The sequence below is a fragment of the Pholis gunnellus genome (assembly GCF_910591455.1).
Source record: "Pholis gunnellus genome assembly, chromosome: 8".
In the NCBI taxonomy this organism is placed as follows: Eukaryota; Metazoa; Chordata; class Actinopteri; order Perciformes; family Pholidae; genus Pholis; species Pholis gunnellus.
The window spans coordinates 19863981-19889729 of NC_136534.1; the positions used below are offsets into that span (position 1 = coordinate 19863981).

General features: G+C 42.7%; 2 protein-coding genes across 3 annotated transcripts; one reads left to right on the forward strand and one right to left on the reverse strand.

Moving 5' to 3' along the window:
- Positions 1-3059: 3059 nt before the first annotated feature.
- lin28aa (lin-28 homolog Aa) lies at positions 3060-10861 on the reverse strand (the record flags this gene model as incomplete). Its single annotated transcript, XM_079164767.1, has 4 exons — positions 3060-3282; positions 6540-6724; positions 10146-10318; positions 10831-10861. 4 exons carry the CDS (start codon positions 10859-10861, stop codon positions 3060-3062), a joined length of 612 nt encoding a protein of 203 aa, XP_079020893.1.
- Positions 10862-14914: 4053 nt separating this feature from the next.
- LOC306700195 (glycoprotein endo-alpha-1,2-mannosidase-like protein) lies at positions 14915-25709 on the forward strand (the record flags this gene model as incomplete). 2 transcript variants are annotated; one of them, XM_079165136.1, is made up of 4 exons in its annotated part: positions 14915-15425; positions 17632-17756; positions 24386-24462; positions 25073-25709. In XM_079165136.1, 4 exons carry the CDS (start codon positions 14915-14917, stop codon positions 25707-25709), a joined length of 1350 nt encoding a protein of 449 aa, XP_079021262.1. The 2 variants fall into 2 exon arrangements, with proteins under 2 accessions (XP_079021262.1, XP_079021263.1); XM_079165137.1 differs by having other exon boundaries at positions 17632-17741.
- Positions 25710-25749: the final 40 nt, after the last annotated feature.

Here is a 25749-nt window from a genome sequence, read left to right on the forward strand (position 1 = left end):
CATCATCAAACTGGGTGCGTGAAGTATGGGAGTCAAAAAGCTTATGAATATCAATCACAATCATTTCATGTCATTTGCATTCATTGCTTTTTTTTTGGGCCATAATCTTAGTTTTTTTTCTTCCAAGTAAAAAATAAACTGCTGAACTAAGACATTCCTAAACCCATTTTACTTTGGCATCTTTGTTCTACGCTTCACATCGTGCGGATGGACACTCAGTCTCTACTTAGTCTTGTATAAACACTCCTCGACTCCTTCAAATCAATCTGAAGTATTCCCTGAGTTTTCAGATTGGCAATTCCTGAGATGAGCCTAAGAGTGGAGTTGAGTTTTTTTTTCTTCTTTTTTTTCCCTAACTAGCAACCGACTGTATGTGGTATATGAAAATCTAAAAAATAGAATATAAAACATGGAACGTATTCAAAAAGAGATTAAACTGAATATGAAAATGAATTAATGCATCTTACACTTGATTAGTGCAGAGTAACATTGCATTGGGTTTGGCATAGATAGGAATAACAATGGGACTCTCTTACAAAAGGCTCATTGTTCATAAAAATAAATTTAAAAAAACTAATTCAAGGCAAAGGAAAAACAAACTCACAGTTTACGTCAGTCCTCATAATTCTCTGTACCTGTACAGTATGTACTGTGTATTGTTAGTGTGTTGCAGTATTAGTTACACTGCATTCATACGGCATCGAATTATTGTTAAGGACAATGACCGTGATTTATCAAGCACATATGTACAAATTATACGAGTACCGTGATGTTAAAAATGGGTTACCCAAATATATTCTCATGTCACATATAGCTTTGAATGACATTTGGCTGTTTTTTTTTTTAATGTCTACTAGAACAATAATGGCTTCAACAGGAGCAGAGGGAGAAGTGGCATCACTCTTGGATGAAAATAAATAAAAGGCTTTAGAATAATTTTACATATATATTATTTGGGTGTAAAAGTCGTGTCAGCATCTCCTGTAAAACGGGAGTAAATGCTGATTAGCTAGCTAGTTCTACATGCTCCTCCGTGCAGGCTTGGTGTTCCTGAACTATTACCCTACTAAGGGTTATAGGGAGGTAATGTCTTAAATAACTACCTAGAAATGGATGACACTGGATATAAAATAAAAACACCAGCCTTCCCACTGGCAATATTATGTCTAATTCTGCCTCATTTTTTATTCAAGTATCAAGAGGAGAGCTAGCTGGACCCCTCAGTAACTCAGTCCAGTTTCAAGTATCTCATTACATGTGGTGATGTGTTGGTTTAGTATCACATTGGTTGGAATTCTATCAAATCCAAGTTGAGGTGACTATAAAGCAGCAGCATTTCACACCGCAATCAATAGAATGAGAGCATACTGTGGATGGAAAGTTGACTAAGCAACTTAACAGCAGGCTGAAAGACTGTGTTTTGCTGCGCTCTGTGGTTGAGATTTAAGAGTGACTACACACAGTCTAATAAGTACAGCTGACCACATCCAGCTGGTGTGTGGTCAGAGGCTCAAGACATTTAAGTGGCCAGTATGCTCCAACAGAACACCCACTATTTCTATCATTTTCAAAACTGACGTACACCATTCTCAGGTGTGGATGTGTTAAGCTACTCTTTAAAGCTAAGGTTGGAAATGTTGCAAAACAAGCAAGAGAAGCTTTTTTTCCCCTTCCTGATCCAACCGCATTACCCAGCCCAGTGTTGCCAACTCTTCCAATGAATGTAGCTAGCAGCACGAGCTCCTACGGTGGCTAAATCTAGCAAGAAAGTCGGTATGTATGCATCCCATCCCTTCAGGCCTACCCTCCAAAGCCATTCTTCCAAAATCATCGTCGTAAGCATGAACGTAAACAGCATACGTGGCTATCGTTAGCAGCTTGTGGAGGACTTTGGTGAATAGCAATGAGAGCATGCAGGCAGGCCGTCCAATCATTTCATTTCGGCTGAATGAAATGATTGGACGGGCTTATTAAAGTCCTGCGACGGCCATCGATACCAGATTCTTGTCTTCTTTTTTTGTCAAATTCAATTTATTGATTGCTGTCGGTATGTTATGAGAATTTCAACAAATATAAGAACAAAACCAACCCTAGCTTCAATGGATTCTCTTATAACTAATGGCAATGCTTTGTAACTACTGTAGTGCAACGAGGATTTGATTTAATCCCAACTCAAATCAAGATCTCCAAAACCATATTGTGAGAATATTTGGTTTACCATCAGCGGTTAGAATGACAGTTTTGGTAGCAGACCAAACACAAGCCAATGAGGTAGACCGTGAGGTAGACCGTGCACCTTTAGACAGCCAGCAAAACGCTGGAGGAAAATTAATTGACAAAAAAACAAACAACTCTGACCAAAAGCTCAAAATAACTTCTGGTCTGACATTCATTTGGCCCCAGGACAACTGGATGGTCAATTGCAATATTGGCAGATGCCAATACATGGCCTATAGCTATACCCTAAAACCCGTCCCATGTGTTTTCCCGAACCCTCCCCTTCCCCATGCAATATACAAACTAACATTCATTACAGAGGTACCCACTGTCTCGTCTCTGTTGGATGTTGAGGTGTAACAGTCAGGAGGGAGACTAAATGGTAAGGCAGCAAAAGTGTAACTCTATACGAAACACACTGAGTATTTCACAAAAACAGAAGAGGTATAATGCCCACAGGAGAGGCACAGTATCACATGAAAGAAAGAATACAGATTCTACAAAAACTCATCATCAAGATAACCCGTTATTTGGCATTGCTCACTACAATCCTAAACCCCTCGAGCAACAGCAGTGATTTGAACATTTAGAAAAGCGTACTGAGTGCAATAATACAGCAGTATTCCTGAGTGTGTGTTACACCAACTGAAAAATGACAACAACAAAAAAACATCAGCAACATTCTTCATCAGCAATTTCTTTTTTTTTTTTTTTTTAACCTGAGGTAGTTCCAAAAGCAGCTTCAATGGGTGGAAGGGGATCCGTGTGTCCCGTCTCTCCATCAAAGCAGTTTGATTGGCCTCTGTGCTTCCCCGGCGTCAGTGTTGCTCCAAATTTCTCGCTTAATCGGTGGTCTCGGGAGGTGGTGGCGGCGCCGCGTGGCTGTGCTCCTCGTCTCCTTTCAGTGGGGACGGTTTTCCCTGAGAACCCGGTGAGGACTGTTGTGCTTTGATTGGGCAGTTGGCGACCATGTGGTCGATGCTCTGGCAGAAATGGCACTTCTTGGGCTGGGGTGGTAACTTGCACTCTTTGGCATGGTGGTCCAGGCCTCCGCAGTTGTAGCACCTACAAGGGCAGGGAGTACTTAGTCTCATGTGTTGTGTGCTCGAACGTGCAATAACCGGCGTATTTACATATCCAACAGAGCAACATTATTACTGATTTGGAGCTGGGATTTTCTGGCCACCTGGCAAAGAACAATATTCATGCATTTGATCTCTTGTTGGGAGATATCTGTCTCTTTAGCTGCTAAATACATCACTATGTTCACCGGCTAGTCGCTAACTGTGTCTCATTTTTGTGCACATACTCCATCACCTTCATTATAAAATCACTAATCCAAAAATCAATTTCAAAACGTTAACCGCTGGATGCAAGACGTGTGCTACACCCTATGTCACATGGCATATTGAACCCCGATTGGCTTCCAAACTTTTTGTGATCGTGCTTGTACGTGCATATCTTAAACTCAGATTTAAGGTAAACCACATAAGGAAATGTTTCATCCTTCAGCGGATTAATGTGAAAACAGCCTTCTAGTGTAAAACTGTGCATATACATAATTCTGCACAGTGACGGTAAAATGAAGTAACAATAACCAAAGCCCATTTTTGATTGATGGGGCATTTTAAGTTGCACCTGTTTTCCACTAGATGGCCCCGTTTCACCTGGAATGACTTGAGTTTGCATTTGGTCATACATCTTGAAAGGGCATTTTAGGTCACACCACGTAGCTCTGTGGGGGAGCACCCTGGGTCAGAACATCTAACAACATGTCATGGTTTCTGAGATGTTTTAAAATCACCACTGAAATTCATGAAATCTTATTAACAACCTTTGGCCAAGCAGAAGTTTCTGGAAGGCTTTACTGTTAAAGCGGACTACTAGTAATTTGCAAGAATTAAAGGCGCTTCATACAAGGTTGGGAGCATTTCATTTGCCTCAGCTCTCCACATGGTGACGGCTGGGCTAGTGTCTCGTGGCTAACGGTGCTAATGGCACTAACGGTACAAACTATGGCAAAGTGCCAACATAGCTGACAGTGTTTATCTGAGGGTGAACCAGTGGGTGAATGCTGCGCTTCCACGCGACACCGCCGTCCAGTCGGGACAGCATCATCAGCTGTAACCGCCGTATGAGCGCAGTGCAGAGCGGCAGCTGTGAGCTCGCCAGTGGGGTTCACTCACATGCACAAGGATGCACTAAAGGCCCGAGCTGCCGGCCTGGCTTTATCAACAAAGCAAGGCAAAATGTACGACCTCATTCTCTGCTCAGATAGACATTTCTCCATTATATCTTTACATAGCAAATAGTTGTTTGCTGCTGTATTCAGGCTCTGAATCCAATATATTACACCCTTAACTGGCGCGGCTCATAGTTTTTCATGGACTCGGTATTGATACCATGACTCATTATCTCGAAGTATCGAGAACAGCTTGTCCTATTTGTCAGTTTTACACTGCCAATAGCTTCCCCCTCCCTGTTGGACTCTATTGTGTCAAAGTAAGACATCCGTTTCATCCGCCTTTGAACTTTAGAAATGGACACCATAAGGGGTCAGCGGGAGCCATCGCGGGCGCCATCGGGCCACCTCTGTTTGAACGCAATTTATAGAATGGCCACGCGCTCAGGGGCGGAAGACAGATGGGCGGTGGGCGTGAGGCGGTCACTCTGTGCCACTGCGGACCCCCCTGCCACCATTGTAGCAGCAGATGACGTTTGTACGTGGGGCGCCTGCCGAGGGGTCAGTGTGGCCGTTGGGGGGGGGGGGGGGGGGGGCGTTGTCAAGGTCTATACCGTCACAGCACAGGAGCTCCCCGCATCAGCATCTATCAGGAGGCAAGTGGAGGGAAGGGGAAGTGGTCCCTTTGTCTAAAAAAGCTGCAGCAATGACCTCTGAACCTTGCCTTCCCCGCCCTCTCCTCAGTTCTCTAACCCCCAATCCCTCATACACTGTTGCCATGACAACAGTGACCTTTCACCCCTTTGCCCGGGCTCCTACATCTGTTATCCATTAAATGGACTGAAGATTTTTCCCCACCCTCAGTCAAATATATATATATATATATATATATATATATATATATATATATATATATATATATATATATGTGTATATATATATATATATATATATATATATATATATATATATATATATATATATATATATATACACACACACACAGACAAAAGTAGAGTTAAAAAACAGCTGTTCACTTTGGTTGGCAAAACACAAACTAGAACTTCTTACTCCTGCCCCAATGATATCTGACCATTGGTTATGATCAATCAATCCTACATGAACCAATGAAACTCCATCCAGTTGCATTATGAAATACGCTAGAGGGGTACGATATCTTACCCATGGATCAGTGTGGTCAAGGGAGAGTTATTGAGCCACAGCGGGCCTCCCAGGACTCTTTGGGGCCGTAATGATCTCTGTTCTCACACCGACTACTCTCTGGCTCTAATCACAACTGACAAGGGGGTGAAGTTGATACACCTCTAACCCTGTGCTTTATTGATATTCAAAGAAGGACCCAAAAATCGAGCCCCTGTTGGCTCCTCTTTTCTTTCACTTGGAGGGATGTCGTTGCCTTCGCAAGGAACCCTCAAATCTTCAGGAGAAATTGAGTGAATGACCATATATTTGTAGATTTTTAGACTTTTGTAACTTTCTCAGGTGCTGAACTCATGAAAGTACTTTTTAAAGGGGTCGTGTAAAGGTTCAGATCAAACAAAAATATAAAACTTCCTTTTCAGTATTGAGGAATGACTATGACATAGAGTTGGTAAAATTCCTCATTCCCGAAAGAGAAAGTGCCACAATTACCAACAAGACCTCGATGAATGTTTAGGTTATTTAAATCATGATCGGTTTTGTAGTTTCAAATCACATTGATGGTTTTCGGAAGGTTTAGGAAGAGCGAGGGAGTCAGTGGGCGTGAATCCACCAGGGGCCAGCAGATTTAAACAGTTATTGATCCAGGTCACACGTCAAGCCTGCTGGTGTGACCCTTGCTTGGGCTGGAGGTGGGGGGTGGGGACGAGGAAGAGGAAGGCAAATGGGGAGAAACTAAAACCCCATTGTATATCTGATCCAACCTGGACCCAGCAATGACTGTTTGTGGACTTCTAAAGAAGTAAAGCGTCCGAGGGTCTCAAATTTAAAAGCGCATAATCTGTCGCTAAAAACACAAGTATCTCCAAATAAGTTTTAGATAAACGGCAATATGCTTCTTTACAGGTTTAGAAAGCTGCATAGCCTGCATTCATTTAAGGTCTTTCCTGCTCTTTCCCCATTCATCCCCCCCGCTTACCTGTCTCCCTTTGAACGTCGCTTCTGGACCTTCTTGCCTTTGGGTCTCCTCTCACTGCCCACACAGTGGATGCCACCTGGTCCAGTAACTCTCTGTGACTCGAGGCCCTTTGACGACTTCTTGAAGGTAAACTCGACCACCTCGCCCTCCTTCAGGCTGCGGAAGCCCTCCATGTGCAACTTGCTCTGAAAGGTAACACAGGAAGAGGATTCAGCATCAAATATATTGTCTATATTGTCCGGCTATGTGGCGACTTTGTCAAAGAAAATACGAGTCAAATATCTTTTTCCCGTCACAGAAATACAGAAGACAATGCTTAGTGGGATATATATCTTTATATCTCGTGATAACCCGTTATATTATATGACCAGTTTCCAAATCACCTCCACATTGGCCCTTGAGGAGAACAACCCCCACCCATTCTTCACTATGTGATATCATCAGAGCCTGATAGGACTTATCAGGTATTTAAGGTGATGATTACCTTGATAAAACAAACGAGCACTACAAAGCTCGCTGTTCCCACTTTACAGTTTTTTTGCTGTGTTTGAGTGGTAAACCTGACGAGGATAACCTTCAACCCATCCCCCCCCCACTCTACGGAGGAACAGCATTCCACACTGCCGCCCCCACCCCATCCCTCTTCCCACCCACATCACAAAGCTCCACTAACACACTGACCACCACCACTAGCCCTAAACTGCAGGATGCAGGGGTTAGGGCTACGGTTGGGGGTGGGGTGAGAAGGCAGCGTGGCTTCTCTGGGAGGTTGGGGGGTCAGGGGGACATTCCTTGGATAGTTGTTTGGCAGAAAGACACGAGAGATAAAAGTTGAGGGAAAGCCCAAATGATTGATATCTGCCTTTGATATCAGCGCTTGAATCTTCTATTTGTGAAAGAAACATGTCTGGTGAGCAGCAACGTTGGAGAGGCGCGTAATCAACAAGAGAAAAGGTTTGAATATGCCGAGAGTAAAAACTAATTTAGCTACATGTTCACCTGAAGTGACCTTTGAGGTTCTTCTACTAGTCTCGCGAGAAACATTTCCGATTCCAAAGAAAAGAGAAGAGTGATGAAGGGAAGGTGTGGAGCAGCTTTGGCTAACACAACATGGGAAACCCCTCTCTAAAATTCCCTCGGTGTGAGATGTCACAACTAGAACAGACTGTTGACATAAGAAGAAAGATCCACAATGAAGCAGGTTTGTTTTGATAGACATTAATCCCATTTTCTTTTCTGAGTAAAGTCGCATTATGATCAACGGTCTCCATTGAGAGTCCTCAAAGCACACGGTTTATTGTGAGGAAAGTCTGGGGACCAAATCCAAAACGATCAGTTAAAGCATACAATAGTTTAATGAGCTGGGAATTAACGTTGTCTTCTGCCATTAGAAATTTTTTTTTAAAAAAAGCACCATCTTCTCTAATCCGACAACTCACAATTGAGCATCTGCTGCGAAGTCCTGATCAACACAACTGGTGAGCCATGACATCGGAGCGGCAATACGGACGTCTGCAGAGTCCCATCAGGCCCCTCTGCCCTGGTGACCGTTAACCCACTTCCTCTTCCATGTGTGACCTTCCCCACCCCCCAAAACGCCAAAACGGACCCTGACCAGCCACATCAAGTTATCCACATGCAGATACAGGTACAGATCAGGGTGGGGCTTTTTTACCCTTAAGGATCTGGTGTGTGTGTGTGTGGGGGGGGGGGGGCATTATGAGTACTGTAAACTCTGTCCAGAATGTGTCTGGAAGCCACGTGAGGCAGAGAAAGACATCAGAGCAACGAGGGACAATAGCAGGACTGCTGCTGAGACAAAGAGGGGCTCGGTCACGGCCGAGGGGTGCTTCATTCGGATGCATGGCTCTTTTGTCCACCTGCACAAAGGCCGGTGGAGCCTGGGAGTTAATTTGACACGCAGCCACTAATTTTAGGGCTGAGGCCTTTTACGTCACCATAACCCCTATACATCCATCATTGACACGCGTGTCTCTCCCATTTCTACTGACAGAGAGGGAAGTAAGTCATTGGTTACGCATTTCTAGTGGATAAATTGAAAACACGCGAGGTTGTTGCTTCAGTTAAGCAGTGAGCATTTTCTCTCTCAATTTGAGCTTCCCTGCAGCAACAATCAACTGGCTCTCATGACAGAGATATAAGATTTTTTAAGATGCATTTAATGGCAGTTTATTTTATACTTCTAGTGAAACCACCCATTCATATCTATTTTCGTTTGAATCTGTAACCACTGGAGCGCCGAACTGAAAGTTTCTAACCCCATGTTTTGGTTTGCATTATGATTAATCAGTCAGCAACTTCCTGTGTATAGTCAAACAATAATTCAGTTACAACGGCTGCACAGCACAATGAAATCTCTCTATATGCATCATCATGGAGCACGAATGACTTAAAAGAAAAACAGAATCAAGTGAGTCGGACAACTGGCTTCAACAAAGTGGGCAACATGCAAGCTTATGGGAATAAAAAGGAAATAAAAACGTACTTAAATACTTCAATTTCATCTCTAGCGATAAATCTTTAAAATTCAATTCAGTAGACAAAAGTCTCCACAGCATGAGGCCCTGGAGAGTAGTAGCATGGTGTGGATAACATTTACCTAAAATAAAACCCTGAGAACTCCTTTCCTCTTTAAAGCCAACTGTGACACACACACACAGAGGGGGTTGAGCAGACAGCAAAGAACCTTTAATCATTTTATGACAGGAACCTTGAGGTGATGGGCAGCTAGTGGGGACTCCTCACATTCACATGCTAAGTCTTTATCTTATCAGACAGCAATGGAGGCGCTCGCTCTCATGAGAAGTAGGAGGGAAATGCGCCGCGCCGCGCCCCCCCCCCCCCCTCCTCCTCCTCCCCACACCTCTTTACCACCCACTCCACCGGTATGTAAGAAGGCAAATGGTTTGAACTGAGAAGAATTGCAAAGTTCTCCTTTATCTCTTCAGACTGAGAAACAATTAAACCTCAAGTGAAGGAGGAGCAGAACAGTATCAACCCTAAAACTACAACTACAGTTACATTTTTCACATGTATAGCAATAAAGGGATTAGGCTGTTTTAAGCCTGGTGGGGGAAAAAAAAGGCAAATTCACGAATGCTGTCTGACATGGGTATGTGTTAAAAGCATACTTAAAAAGATCACATCTCCATCACATTATATCAGTGTCTCGCTTTTAAAAAAGAACCACGCGGGAGGCCCGCAGCTCTCTGGCTGCAACACTTGGTCCCCTGAGGGAGAAACAGCCACCACACTGCGGGGGGAAAAGCGCCCATCTAACCCTGTTAAACATATCTCATATCCTTTTTACTGTTTTATTAAACATATTGAGACTCCTGATAAGATAGAAAACAGCAAAACTTAAAACTATTATTTATATGTTTTTTTTTATTCGGGTATCTTTTTAATTTGACTATAGTTTTGAAGATACAAAAAAAAAATCCGAAATGTAATTAAGCTGTATTGGAAACAGGTGGGGTGATCTCACTTCTGCTGGCAAAGAAACTCCCCTTGATTAAGGATTCAGCACAAACAGCGTTGATACTCTGCAGCGTTTGGTTTCCCGCACATTGATAGTCATCCTACCTGATGGACAAACACGTCGACCGGTTCGTCCAGTGGCACTCCCTCTCGGTTGGTCATGGACAAGAAGCCGAAGCCCATGCGGACGTTGAACCATTTGCAGAGGCCGACCCCGTGGAAGGACTGTGAATCCTCCTCGGTGCTCGGTCCCTCATCCTCCTCGGTCTTACACACTCCTGCAATGAAAAGTGTATGATTAAAAAAAATAAAATAAACTGTAAGCCTACAAAATGTTTTAGCACCGTTGACTTTAAAAAAAAAAAAAAAAAAAGGAGCTGTATCATAAAAAAGGGGCCAACATTTCAAAACCGTATAAAAAACGAAAACTTTTCTTCTTTCTATCGCGTGGCTGCATCACCGATCAATATGAATCGATGAACTGAGTAACACGCTGAGGCTGCTTAATTTCCTGTAAGCAACTGAACAACACACGACCTTCTTTCTCAAGGAATATGCCACAACTTCCCCCAAAATAAGTGATCCTGGGGGGTTTGCGTGATATCAGAATATCTGAAGAGCCTTTAAAGCATTGATAAGACACACGGACTGCACATCACGTGTGGGAACAATGCCTTGAAATGTTCCACTGCAATCATATACACAGTCTCACACCAGGAAAAAAAAAAAACTTAATTAACTCATACATTAAAAAAAAGAAGCAAATTGCTTCTAATTAGAGTTACTCAACCTGGGAATTCCTGGTTAGAAACGGAGCCCATGTCTTCACTTCTGCCTTGAGTCAAAATTAGCACCCCAGCTACAGTATCCTGTTTAGCCCTCAAACTGGGTAATCCTCACAGATTGCCACTTTCAAGCAAAATGCCGTGAAACGCAGATACTGCGCAGCGAGAGGGAAAGCGGGAGAGGGAGGTAAACAAAAGGGGGCTGGCAACCTATTCCCTCTAAACAATGAGGGGTGGAGGGGGTGGGGGTCACCGGGCAGGGTTTTTGATGAAGAACCCCCCCCCCCCCTCTCTCAAAGAAAAAAAACAACAACTCTGAAACAACGCCAGAAGAGATAACTCCCACCAAAAAGCTCCCAACATACCTTCTGCCATGTTTGTGGGACAGTGTCTTTCTTTCTTTCCCGAAACGCGTTTTTCTCCCCCCCCCCTCTCACTCCCTCTTGCTCTCTCTCTTGCAGTGGTCAGCTCTGTTGGTCAATACAAATGACCATTTCTCATCCAACGAACCCCCCACATACTCTCGGTCACGTCCACGTGATTCACAATTATACCGTCCCCAAGGATAGATGGATTGCATATTGTGTAATAGAAGGGCTCAAATGTGGAGAGTGACCAATCACTTCTAGCGACACGTCCTCGTGACATTATTATGGCCTTTTTTTATGAAACTCACAATAAATTGATAAGTTAGGCGATTTATATAGTTAACAATTGCAGTCATTTTGCACATTAATATTTGCTAGTAGAACTTTTTTTTTTTTGCACGACTGGGCATGTTTAGGTAAAAACATGAAACCTGCTTTTATTCAGGTTTTTCTCATTCACAACTCTTGAATCATGACGAAAATATAAATGAAAAAAACAAAAATGTTAAGCTCTTAAAATGTGATCTATGCAGTATATGCTCCAGGTTAAAATAAAACCAGTGGAGCCTGAAGTGCCTTTTCTGAAACCCCAAGTTTTTTAAAAGTCAGTTTTGGTTTAATTAATATATGGGTTTTTTAATTAGTGTCGACTACGTTTTTACAAGACAATAGTAACCATGTACACCATGTCATCTTGCATATCGTCTCTCGTTGTGAGGGCTTTCGTTCCTTTGCGATCAGTGCGTTGGTTAGCTGCTGTCCTAACATGCCAAAGAAAGGTTTGTGATGTTAATCCAGATAAAACATGGAGAGTAAGGGGGGGGGGGGGGGGGGGGGGTATGGGGGGTCTTCCCATGCAGCAGAGGAGAAACAGCTAAACTGACTCAAACAACAGAGGAGGAGAGTTTAAAATATAGAAGTAAATAAAATTAAAAATGCAGAACAGGTGTAAAAAAAAAAGGTGGCAACATGTAAACAAGCCAAGCTGGTCAAACGGATTCATGGATCAATCGTGATTGATTACATCATGTTCAGACGTTGACTCGTGTCCTTGTGGAGTGATGGATGAATCAAAGGAAAGTGATCTTTTTACCAAGCTGAAAGTGAGAGTCCAGCTCCGAAAGGATCAAAAGATGACTATATTATATTATTGTACAATGAGTAAATGAATGAATGTAAACGAAATACAAACTATTAAAAAAACAACTACAGCTGACATTAAAAACTACGTTAAAAACCAAAACAATAACTAAAAAATAACTAAAATAGAACATATAGAAAGAATACATATAGAAAGAATAAACATACCAACAAATATCTGATGGGTGAACCCAATTTATAAAATTATTATTGTTTATTGTGTTTGAATGAAAAGCTTCATTTACGACGTGTGTGAGGGAAAATAGTTGAATTAGTCACATTTATCTGTGGAGTATAATTACAACGTTTCCTTTACTAAGTATTATTTTGGTGAATGGAAGCACAGCTCCACCCTTGTGCTTGTGTATAACGCTTGATGGATGTTTTAAAGGTGACCTGTCGATTTCATCACAACTACCACAACGACCCCTTGTGGACCCGCAACACGCGCATATATGGCCCTAAACTTTAGGCTATATAATCGACAGCAGCAAATGTCCCAAATGATGGTATTGTTACACAGATCAGAGAAAGTTGCACCATATCAATGCGTTAAAGTGGTAAATTGTTTTTTAAGAAACATGCTTATAGGCCAGAGAGGGGTTATAATATATTATATTATAATGTGAAACAGAACAACGTAAGTCTCAGGTTTACCAAAACATCTGCTGGACCTGCAGGATAGGAAGGACATTTTAAAGTTATAGGAGCCATTCATGTTCTGCTAAACCAAATACACCCACACCAAATAGATTTTTTAACTAATACTTCAGACACAAGAAAGTAAACTTAAAACAATACATAATTAAACTGCTGGGTCTCTTTATTGTTGGTACAGGAAAGACGACAGTCATGACTATGAGCCTTGATTACGGCAAAATCCGCTTTAAACTCGCGCAAAATGCTTTACTGGCCTTTGGAAATTCACAGTAATACACATTTGAGCTACTCCAACTCTTTTAATATTGCGGGGTTTAAATTTAACATTAGGAAAGCTGAAAAAAAATGTAATATACTTAGTCCGAATATAGGAGAATGAAGTTTGTTGAACTGATAGTTTAAGTTATTTTAGATTTGATTTTACGTTAAATAACACAGGTTAAAACGCCAGATTGCATGAGAATATCAGTCACCAGTTTGTGCCTAAACAAACTGCTCAGCAGACAAGGAAAACAATCTAATGACGTATCAGTAAACCAGATGGAGGGGTCAGTGCCTCCAAAATGCTGCCTCAGATTATTTTGGCCGGGAGCCAAGATCTCAGCGCTGGACTCCAGCCAAGTTGCACGAGCTATAATGGACTGATCGGTAATTAGTTCAACAGTTAAACTAACTGTTTTCTTTCCTCTATGGGGTTGAAGCTAAACTCCTTAATTGTGTTCAAAGTCGGCAGTAATAAATAAGATGAACGGAACATTTAGCCTTTGATCAAAAATAGATCCATCAATGAATTATAATCAGAGAGACTCATTTTGCACTTCCCGCTGATTTAAAATAATGATGGTGATCATCACCATCATTATTACCAATATGATTGTTATTATCGCTAACATCATTGTTAATATTATTTGTATTAATAATAATAAAATCCCTACTCTCTCTGCATATTAAACTGGACATCACAACAGCAAGACATCTAGGATGTCATAATTCCCGGCAGTACCTGAAAGCAGCACGGTGAAGTGCCCTTGGGTTTTATTATATAAAATACCACTAGATGTCAGTATACATCTCTGAAGTCAACGCGCCTTCATTTCAACACTTTGGGAATTTAAAGTCAACATTATGTCAACAGATAGTGTCTCGTGCAGAAGAGATTACACTCTGCGATGAGTCATGGTGATGTCACTTGTGATACATCGACCATATCGCCAACTTACTTGATCTTTGTTGCCGATGTGCTGACAGCATTCACGTGATGGTCATTTTCTGCATATTTCTGTCGCGCGAGGCTCTGCCCGCAGCCATGTACAAACAAGCAAAACAGAGATCAACCAAAGAGCCCCGCCTCTTTTGATATCCAAGACGGACCGTCAACCCACGGAGGCTGGAAACCCCCCTCTGGATGTCACCGGGGTGCATCCTCTCGACGCCGGTCGTCTGTCCGCGTCCGGTGTCAGGTGGACGGATCCGCTTCATGGGCGGGACTCTGCAGCCAGCTGGAGTAAAGCAGCTCAGAGAATAACAGTTTGCAGATCAGTGAGTGAAGGGTCTTGATGGGAATAGCATCGCGAACATCCGCCCTGTTACAGCCGAAGGGAGAGCACGTTAACGGACTCGGTTCCTTCCCGTTGCACGGAGCAGAAGGAGCGCTTACGGAGGCGAGTTTCCATCACAGGCTACACTTAAGCAGCTACGCAGCTCAGCAGAATGAAAAAAAAAAGTTAAAACAGCCAACTGCGTCAAGTAGTCTGCTGCGTCTGTACTGCAATCATGTAGCTACTTTTTTTAAAGCTATGAATTCAGAAGAATATGCCATTTGCAGTTGCCCCGCAGGACACTTTGAAGAGTAGTTCGTAGGTCGTGAGGTGAACTCTCGGTTTTTTTTGGCACTCCTGATCCGGTCACTGCAGCCCAAAACATGGCACGACTACGCAGGAAAGCGTGCATAGCTCTGTTTCTCTTTACGCTGTTCGTCTTTGGGACCATGATGGGACTGAGGACCCTGAAGCCCAGTGACGGCTTCTCGGATCTGGCTCCGGGCTTGGAGCTGCTGCCGATGATCGCGGCGAAGATGGACCGGCGCTCGGTGTCCCGTGACGCCACCGGTTCCCCGGGTCAAGACCGTCCGGCTGGCAGCGACACTAAAGCAGTTTTGTCCAACTCTGGCCCAGAGGGGACCATCTTTTATGATGTTCATATATTCTACTACACCTGGTACGGCAACCCAGACATGGACGGCAAGTACATTCATTGGGACCATATCCTGGTTCCACACTGGGACCCCAAAATCGCGTCCAGCTACCCGAGAGGAAGACACATGCCGGCTGAGGACATCGGCTCCAGTTTCTACCCCGAACTTAATCCGTACAGCTCGAGGGACCCGGACGTGTTGGAGTCCCACATGGAGCAGATAGGAGCATCTGCAGCAGGTACGGTTCAGAGATGAGACGGACTGCGTAGATTTCTTGGGAAGAATTAGTAAGGAAAATAGTTCATTGTTGCAATTTGTTTTGGCACTCAGATGCAGCACAGAATATTCTGGCCTCTATAAAGCTGCTGGAGAGGCACAAAACAAATTCAGCACCACACATCCACTGGACAGCTCCCCACACGCCCAGCTCAAAGCCCCTAAATATCTACTGCTGCGCTTTCTTCTGCAGCACAGAGAGAAACTTAATGACTTTAAAAGCTCCGGTAATCAAGAGATCAACTTATTAGGGCTACATTATGACTAGAACACCTTCCTGACTGTCACAACTTCAAAATTGATGAAAGAAATTTAGAGTGTGATTACAGTTTAGTGTGTTTTTCATCACAGCATGCCCCTCAGTGATGGATAATGGTTGAAATCAATATCAGGATAGTAAAGCGTTTATAAGTTACAATATTCATATGGGCGGAAAGAAATCACATTTAAATTAGTCGTGATGTTGAATGCAATGAACCGTTTTACTTCTATGCTTTTTATCAGAAAGAAATACGAATAGATTTAATAAAAACCATGGCAAGGTTAATTAAGTGTGTACTCTAGTTACAAGACTTGCATAAAAGCAGAGATGAACGGTATTAAATTATCACCCAGGGTCGGATCAGAGGTTTTCTTGGGCTTCTCTTGAAATATTGATATGTATGTTGTAATTCTTTTCAAAAACCTGTATGGCTTCCCTAAAAGACAGCACAGTCCTGTATAGCCTGGTATCGAGTAACAGCCTGGTGTGTCCAGACGTCAGTAGCCTACACATGATAGGCCCGGATGTTTCTGTCCCACGGCTCAGTAGGTTATTGTACACCATGCGGAATGATCGGCACGCCAACCATCCGTTTGAAACCTCACCACAAAGACAGATGGATCATGGGAGTGCTGGCTCACAATGCTTTGTAAAAAAATAATCAATTTAATTAGGCACCACAGCCAGCCAAACTGTAAATAGTTCCATTTGGCTTGATGACTGATTCCCCACCACTTCACAGAGACTCATAAATAAAATGAATAGCAGCTGCCTCATTCTTAATACACACTGACGTAGTTGGCCATTGTAATCTAATAGTCCCCATAGATCCACAGCAAGTGGACGTTTATTTAATGAATTAGCTCTTAGTGCATATCCCATGTGCCAGATCCTCTCGGGTGCCAGGCACCGTTGTGGCTGATATGAAGCTATTTCTCAGCCAGAATCAGAGCATGAGGAAGCATTTCTCAACTGCAATAAGCTGTCACACACTAAAGCTGCGCGGCGAGATTGCCCCTAAAACGAGACATAATAAACATCTGCATATTCCTCAATCGGGTGCAGGATATGGATGATGGGCAGGTAGGCATTTAGATAAAAAAGAATCAACTCACACACTTCACAGCCACGGATGGAATACTGAACAGGCCTACAGACGACAGGCCCGCAGGGGCCCCAAGGTCAACATTTCTTATGGACATGTCATAGCAGGTTCCATGATAAAATGCACCGACAGCGTTTGAGCAACACACAACACAAATGACCACAGAGAGACGCGAAACGACCACAAAGAGACGCTTAACGACCAGAAATGCAAATTGACCACAAAGAGTTACAAAATGGCCACAAAGAGTTGCGAAACGACCACAAAGAGACGCTAAACAACCCCAAAGTGACGCGTTGTTGGTGTCTTGCTCCTATTTAGGTGGGGTGGGGTGGGCTTTTAAATATCTGTGCTCAATGACTCATTGTCTCATAATCCAACCATGCATACAGTATCCTACCACAGACCTTACCAGCTTCTGTCTGGTCCTATAAAATACGGTAATTATCCTAATGGATTACCGGGGCAGAACATTCACAGTGTGTTCAATAAATGCACAGCTGACTTCATTCAACGGTCTCAAATGGGTCTGTAAAACTGTGTGAAGGGCTGCATGAAAAAACCTCACTGTAGATTATTGAAAGCAAAAGTTTTATTCAGCTCCTATTTCCACCACAGGACTGTCAGCATTTCTTACAATCCATACATCATTTCGACAATGCATGAACATCATTTTTTTAGAGGTTCATATGCATTTTGGGCATACAGTACGTTCTCTGCAGTAGATGCTCTCTGAGGTATTAACCAGTGTCTTTGGTCCAGGATGGATGATCAGACTCATGAGTTTACGTGTGTCTCCAGGGGTTCTGGTCCTGTCCTGGTATCCCCCCGGCTTGGCTGACGACAACGGGGAACCCGCTGAGGATTTGGTACCAGCTGTGCTGGATGCTGCATATAGACACAACCTCAAGGTAAAAGGCATGTGTGTGTGTGTGTGTGACCTGAAACAAAGTGGGTAAAGAGTCCAAGGCGGAAAAAAGAGCAATGGACCAAATCCATTATCAGCTCCATTTTTACGCAAACTGCAAGTTGTCGCAGGAAACTTAGTTAATTCTAAATCAGCAGCTGTTGATGAAACAGTTTTACACCAATAATGCTGGTATGGGCTTTGTAGGGGGTATATACAACTTTTATTTTTGTTCTATTTGTATTTATTTAAAGTTACTGTGAGGAACGTTAAACTGCTTATAAAACTCTCAATTCATTACTAAACTATATGACCTACATAAGTAAACAAGACCATCAGCGAGAAGATTGGCTATTTCTATCTAGTTATTCTTAATTAATGCTAGTCATCGGTGCCAGCTGGTCGGATTCCGCATGAAATCAGATGAAATCATTCAGGTTCACCAGAAAGTCCTTCAGCTCAGACTCCAGCGGGGCCTGACAGCTTCTTGTAGTAGCTTTTTTTTTTAATATAATGATTGCAAGATAAACACTGTGAATTACACTGCCAGGGATATGAATGTAATTTACAGCTTTATAAATGAAAGCATACAGAGGACAAACAGGACTTGTGTCTAATATGCAAACCTAACTTCAGTCTGTGGTTGCTTGGTTGGAAGGAAGATAAACATTAAACCAAATACCTTTACATTTTTATATTGTCTTCCCCGAGTTCTTACGAGTTCAGGACTAGTTTGAGTTGAGTGAGCTAAGACTGCAAAAATACTAAAGGTAGAGTGTGTTTATGAAATGTATCTGGTAGAGAAGAACACCATATACACCATATCATCTGCATAGAAATGAGTGTTAGTTCCACGGGCAGAAACACCAAAATGATTTACGTAAAGAAAAAAGAAAGGAGGTCAAGAACAGAACCTTGAGGCGCTCCATTAAATACAGTAAGCCAGCTTGAACAGGACCCACTGAATTACAAACACTACGAACTAAACCTTAGTGAGGCTACGACTAACAGAGACAATGTGCTGTATGGTAGTATTGAGGCATAATGTTCGATGTGTAAATATCTCTGTACATTATCTCACCACACTTTCATCTCACTTAGAGCACAGTGAGACAGGAGCTAGAAAAGGATTAAAGCTGCTTCACAAAAGGTAAGTAGAGAGCTTAACACTGCTCAGGACAGTAATCCCGAAGGAGCTATTGTGCTGCGGGGAGTTATACACGGAAACAACAGTTTGTTTTTGTCACAGGAGAGGAAGGTTAACAGCTTTTGAACTTGTTCTGCTGCCGCCCATGAAGCTGTCTGTGCTACTCACGGATTTGATTCTGGATGTTTGCAGCTGCAATGGCATTTCCTCTCCAGCGTTAGAGCAAAAAGAAACAGGTCAAATAGCTGCTGCTGGATGAGTTGTTCAGTGGGGGCGAGCATATCAGCAGGGTGGAGAGGTGGGGGGGGTAGCAAAGCCACATGACCGATTTGCCAATTAGGTTGGAAAATGGCACATTGAAGGAAATAACTGCCCACCATGTCGGTCTCTCTGCCTCCTGTCGCTGTATCGAAGGCTTATTAAACTTTTACAGGGAAAGCGTGCTCGTAATGCGATACAATTCTTGTCAGAATCTCTCCAGATAAAGAAAGAGACGAAGGTTGGGGTTTGAGGTTTTTCCTTTTGTCAGACTTTCTCTTAAATGAGAGTTGAAGACGAAATACTTCATGTGTTCATGTGCATATTAAAAGCTACTCAGAAGCTTTCTGTATGAATTTGAAATGACATATAAGAGAGACAAGCTAAGAGTTTTCCTATGTTAAGGCAGGTGCCATTAATAATGCACATACAGCATATGCACACCACACTAAATGTTTAAGTAAAGACAAATCAGCCAAGCCATCCAGATAAAAGCATCAACATTGCTGTCAGGGTTTGTTTAAATTACTATGATTTTGAGAGCTGTAACAATTTTTTGGCAGAAGAAAATCAGTAAGTTACCTACAGCCCTAATGATGTTTATAGGAAATAAATGGCTAAATAGCGGCCATAGTATTGAGATTTTCTGTTTGTTTTCGAGTCCCAGTTCAGAAATTGTCAGAATTTTAGCAGACTCTCAATTAAGTTAAAGAAGAACATCTGTCCTGCAATTGCGAGATCATACAACACCACCACTACTACTTGTATTGACAACTTGCTAAAGTTATCACCAAGGTTAATTACAAAGCAAAGTCATCGGAAGGATCATTATAACACAATTCATTATGATGCAAGTGTTTGTATCCTGATGGGAAGATAAAGACAATTTATTTTCCAGCAGCGATGTGACACATATTGGCCTCATCCTGCGTACAAACAACTCTGATGAGAGACAGTTTGTCAGGCCAATCTGTCAGATCTGATATCACATTTGTTTAGTCTGCCGTTTGGCTGCAGGCAAAGCAATAACGTATCACTGCGAGGGCCAGACAAGAACGCCTGGATTAGACATGCAACGCTGAGCTGATGAGGTTTTACACACAACGCTGTCAGGAGAGAAGCTAATATATTGAATTCAATGCCATGCTGTATTATCATGAGCGACCGAGCAAGCACAACATTTTCATAAAAGTGTGAAGGAAGTGTGTGTGTGCTATGCCTTCGACAATTTCAGAAGTGTTGTCTTATGAAAGCCCTGAGAAGATCACAATCAGTCAGCAGAGCTGTTATACGAGAGCATATTTTCTCTCTGTATACATCAGCATGGGGAGTGCAGCATTTTCCAAGCATGCTCTTCCAGTTCTCCTTGTTTTTGATAAACCCCTCCCACTCCCTCCGCACACAGGGACATTTCTCTCTGGAGTGTTTCCTCTTGCATAATTTTCAGCAAAATGCTGACACGGTAAAGAACTTTGGCTCCGATGGTTTGGGACTCAAATGCTAATTTTTCTAAAGCAACAACCTTAAATTATTTCTTTGCTCTTTTCAACTGAAAGGCAGGCTAAAAAAAGGAGGGAGGAAAGCCCAAAGGAAGACTGATGGTCCCACATGGAGCAGTGGCAACAGCCAAAAAAATTATCAGATCAGGATTCAGGAAACACAGGAAACAATCTGCTTTTAGTAGCAAAGTGGATCGCGGCCAATCTGAGAAATGCTTCTAAGAATGCACGAGCAGTGTTGTTTTGAAACGTCAGGCCCTCGGAGAGTCGATATAATTACACAAAACTAATAACGTTCATTTAATAATCACGTTATATTGCTGTAAAAAGATGAGCAAACGATAAAGAGATAGGAAAAAGACAGAAAACACTAGAAAGAATGTAATCCACTTTCTGCGAAAGTGGGATCGGGTATTCACTTTGTTTTCCATCTCATATCTTTGTGCGTCCTTGCCCTGCGCTGTCTTGTCTCGTTTGTCACAGCAGCACTCCTGTGAACTGAAGACAAGGATTACAGTGAGCGTGGCAGACTTTTAACTGCTTCACAGAGCAATCTAAAGACAGCATGTGAATGTGTCCGTACAGTGGTTTTATATGGCTCACTGAGGCATGAATCTGGCATTGACCTTTCCGAGATTCTAAATGTATTCGGCACCATGCAATATCGGATTGAGAGCACAATACAAACCAAGGCTGCAAAATGTAACTTCCTAAACATTTCATTTGAAGTGGATGTATCACAATGGTTTTATTCAAACAATATTTCAAATGCCAAATATATAAAATTTACTGGTATATATGACAAAGAACATTTTGACTTATTAGAAACTGGAACCAGAGAATGTTTGGTCATTTCTTCCTGAAAAAGGAGTTTCGAGTTGTAGAGGACTGTTGCCCTTCACCAACATCTCCTTAACTTGCACTCTTGTCAAGAGGAGGCAAAAATAATAACTTAAGAGGATAATCACCATCATTTGCCAACCGAGTCTGATTTGACAACGTTATGTTCAAGATTAGTCGTTAAAATACTTCAAAGGGGACATATTAAGCTCACTTTCAGGTTCATACTTGTATTTCGTGTTTCTACTATGCTTCAATAGCCACATTATGTTTCTCCTACTGCCTGTCTTAATGTACCTGTAATTACTATTTTCTAAAATATGGAAACTGGAGCAGATCTATCTCAACAAAAAAACAATTCCAACTTCCTTCTTTCTGGCAATCCCACATCACACAGCTAAAAAGAACACTGGCTCCTCTTTTGGGTAATGCTACACAGGAAAGCAATGTACCTTTTTTTATTATATAAGTTGAACAGTATTTCAGCAGCACCCACACACACAGCTTGTGTAGCCTGAGTTTTGTACAGCAGAGTTGGAGAGCAGATCACATGGAGCCTCCACAGCAGAGCTGCTGCTCGACCTCAGCTTGCAGAGGAGTTGAAACAGTCCTCCTGCTCAGGGGAGGGCGGGGGCGGTTTGGTGGGGAAAGGGTGGGGGGTGGGGTTGATTGGAAGCTGGGTGCAGGAGGGAAGGAGCAGAGGGGAAAATGTGCATCATGGGTCCCATGACTCAGTTTGCCGCTCTGAACAATCTGCACCCTGAGGGGCTGTACAAGTTCTATCCAATAAATAGGCCATGTAGCTGCGTGCACACGGGGCCATAACGCCACTGGGTGCCCCATGATGGCATCAGCCACACTTTGCAGATCCCAGCAGTAGCTACGTGACTCCCTGCAACTGGCTTTGTCCACAGAGCAAAACTGACACTCTCTCATGAAGAAATGTGCTCCGCTTTGTTAAAAATGATCAAATTGTTATAAGGGCCTGGACCCTTATCTTTGCGTCGGCTCGTATCCCTCCTTTAGTGCTTTCTGCCTGACATGGCACTAAATTGCACTCTGCTCAGCATGAATCACGGGGTTGATCCCGGCCCATGCTGTCAATGTTTATGAGGTATTAAAACGCGAAGACTCTGTCTCATTTACTTCGGAATTACCACAGAGCAATGGGCCAATGTGTTTGGAAAATGAGCTTTCTAGTGGCCTGCGTTCTGCTGCAGTGAACAGGAGACCAGAACAGCTTTTCCCCCTCTGTGGATGATAACTATATGGCTTCATATCTGCCAATACCTCATAGCTTTTCTGAATACGTTCACATTTGATCTCACATTATTGAGCTGTTACTTTACAAGAAGTCCAGAGAGTTACGGCGTAACAAACATTGCTTCCAGGCTATCGTTTCATCAGAAGGTCAGGATCTTCCGTCCTCTATTTTTCTTCAAATTGATATTTTGCCAGCAACTGCATCTTACACCATTAAAATGTACGTTTTTGCAGCACATAAAATCACTTAGCATCTCCATTAGTGGCACAAGTGGTTCTTTTATTCCTGCCTCCAGGTGACAGCTTATCTATAGACACTCGCAGTTTAAAACATTTTGCTCGGCTCTAGCATCACTTTAATCCATTAGTACACTTATGCTCAATGTCACAGTGACGCAGTCAGTGCAGCCAACAGTCCTCTTTTCCACAGACAAACACCAAACACTCCCTATAGTAAACATACGATCGCTTTGACACTTTGCAGAGACAATCCATTCTATGGGTGCTTAATGACTTTGTTGATCCACTGACTTTCAATATAGTGCCTCCAACAGACATTTGTGGTTTTAAGTGAATTGCCTCTGCAACTATTATATAGATTACAATGAAATTTGCAACAGACATTCATGTCCGTCTCAGGATGATTTGTAATAACTCTGGTGATCACTTCACCTTTTCTTCCAGCGTAACCATCAGATAATAAAATGAAACTGGTCCGATCAGTCTTTGTCTTTCTGGTCTATACGCAGACTTTCATTAGGGTTTTTATCCGGGACAAGAGAGGACACATACAACATAGGCGATGTAGCTCACTTGATGACATCCTCCATCTATTTAGTAGCCGTTGGCCTCCAGCATCTTAAAAAGGCCTTTTTATTCACATCGCCCCCCCCCTTGGGTGTCCACTGCTCGAGAAGAAACGTGTTTCACTTTGATCATACATTATTCAAAGTCTCTGAATTCTCTGGCCATTCCTTAAAATATTCAACTTAAGCACATTTTTTGCACGTGTCACTTCAGGTCCCTTGTTTCTCTGCTGCTGTTGTTCATCAATTGCAAATACACGTTTCTAACTGAGCCACTAAGTGAGCATTACAAACGTCTCCAGAGGGGCCGCACTTAGGGTGAAAACATCGAACGTGTGACATACTTTGTCATGAAAATGAAAATAGGGAAAACATGCCTGAATGGGTAACTGTTTTATGATGTACTGGTGGCCACAGCTAGCGTTATACACATTTATTTATTCATAGCTTGTGAGGAAATATGTAAATAAGTACAGTCAACTGTAACATACTAGGGAGGAGAAACCAGACGCCTGATGTCATGCTTTGCTTAGGGCCACAGAAGGTCAAAATGGTTTTTTTGAGGAGGAGGAATCAGCAGTCTGATCAGATTTAACAGCCTTTGACTATCATATAATATGCATGTTATTTGTAACAAACTTCAATTAAAAACACATATTGTCATGGGATCTCATATTGTCTCCATTGTCAATCCCTGATGAGAAGTCTCCCCTCAGAAACTACATGTTGATTTTAAGTCAATAGTTGCTCCGGTTATCTGTGAGTGGTACCTTTTTAGCAGATATAAGATCAATGGAAACTAACAAAGCGTGTGTGTTTCTGCCTGTTTCCTTAGGTTGCATTTCACATCCAACCATACAGAGGACGAAACGACCAGAGTGTGCATGACAACATCAAGTATATTATTGACAGGTAGGCTGTACCTCTCCGTCACTGACTCGACCATTAGGATATTCATGCACGGTTAAAAGAACATTAGTTACAAAAATGAAATACCCCAAAAGATTTTAGCAAGAAATGGAAAAAGTTGCTTATTTACAGTTACAGAGCAACTTTTTATTCCTTTAGAGTTGTGTTTCTGGCCACACAATGGTCCAATATTCTTTCTTTTAGCTCTGGTTTTGGTCGCGATCGACTCCTTTGCGATCCAAAAAACAAGAAGATTGTCAAGAAGCCTAGTAAGCAGATTCAGGCTCCCCGGAAGATGAATCCTTTCCATTTTTAACCTGAGCTTTCCTCTTGTGTTTTCCTCATGTCCCACAGTCAATTTGAACATGCAGATTACACTGACACTAAATAATATTAATGCTGAGAAGATAAACCCTTTTGAATCGACTTTAAAGACCCGTGTGTTCTTTTCTCGACCACCAGACTCACGAGAAAGTTATTTCTAGCCCCATTAATTAGCTGTCAAGCCTTGCAAAAATGATAAGTAAAGAACATAGCAGCCGTTTCACTTCATCAACCAACTATTTCAGCACTAACTTACTATGTTATTTTACTGTGTCTTTAAAAAAAAAAGGTATGGTGACCATGGAGCCTTCTACAAGTTCACTTCCAGCACAGGGAAGAGCCTTCCTCTATTTTACATCTACGACTCCTACCTGACTCCTCCAGAGTCCTGGTCTGAATTCTTGACTCCCACCGGCACCCACAGCGTGCGTGGCTCAGCCTACGACGCCATCTTCATTGCACTGATCGTGGAGGAGCGCCACAAGCACGACATCCTCGCAGGAGGCTTTGATGGCATGTACACTTATTTTGCCTCCAACGGTTTCTCCTTCGGCTCCTCTCACCAGAACTGGAGGGGCATCAAAGCCTTTTGTGACAGCAACAACATGCTCTTCATCCCAAGCGTTGGACCTGGTTATATCGACACCAGCATCCGGCCGTGGAACAACCACAACACGCGCAACAGGGTGAACGGTCGTTACTATGAGACGGCCCTGCAGGCGGCGCTGAATGCGAGGCCGGACGTCGTCGCCATCACATCTTTTAATGAATGGCACGAGGGAACGCAGATAGAGAGGGCAACGCCCAAAAAAACAGTGACCCGTGTGTACTTGGACTATCAGCCACACGGACCCGATCACTACTTGGAGCTGACCCGCCGCTGGGCGGAGCAGTTCAACAAAGAGAAGGAGCAGTGGCTCATGTGAGCTTTCATCAAACTGACTTGAAACAGCATGCACGAGTGGA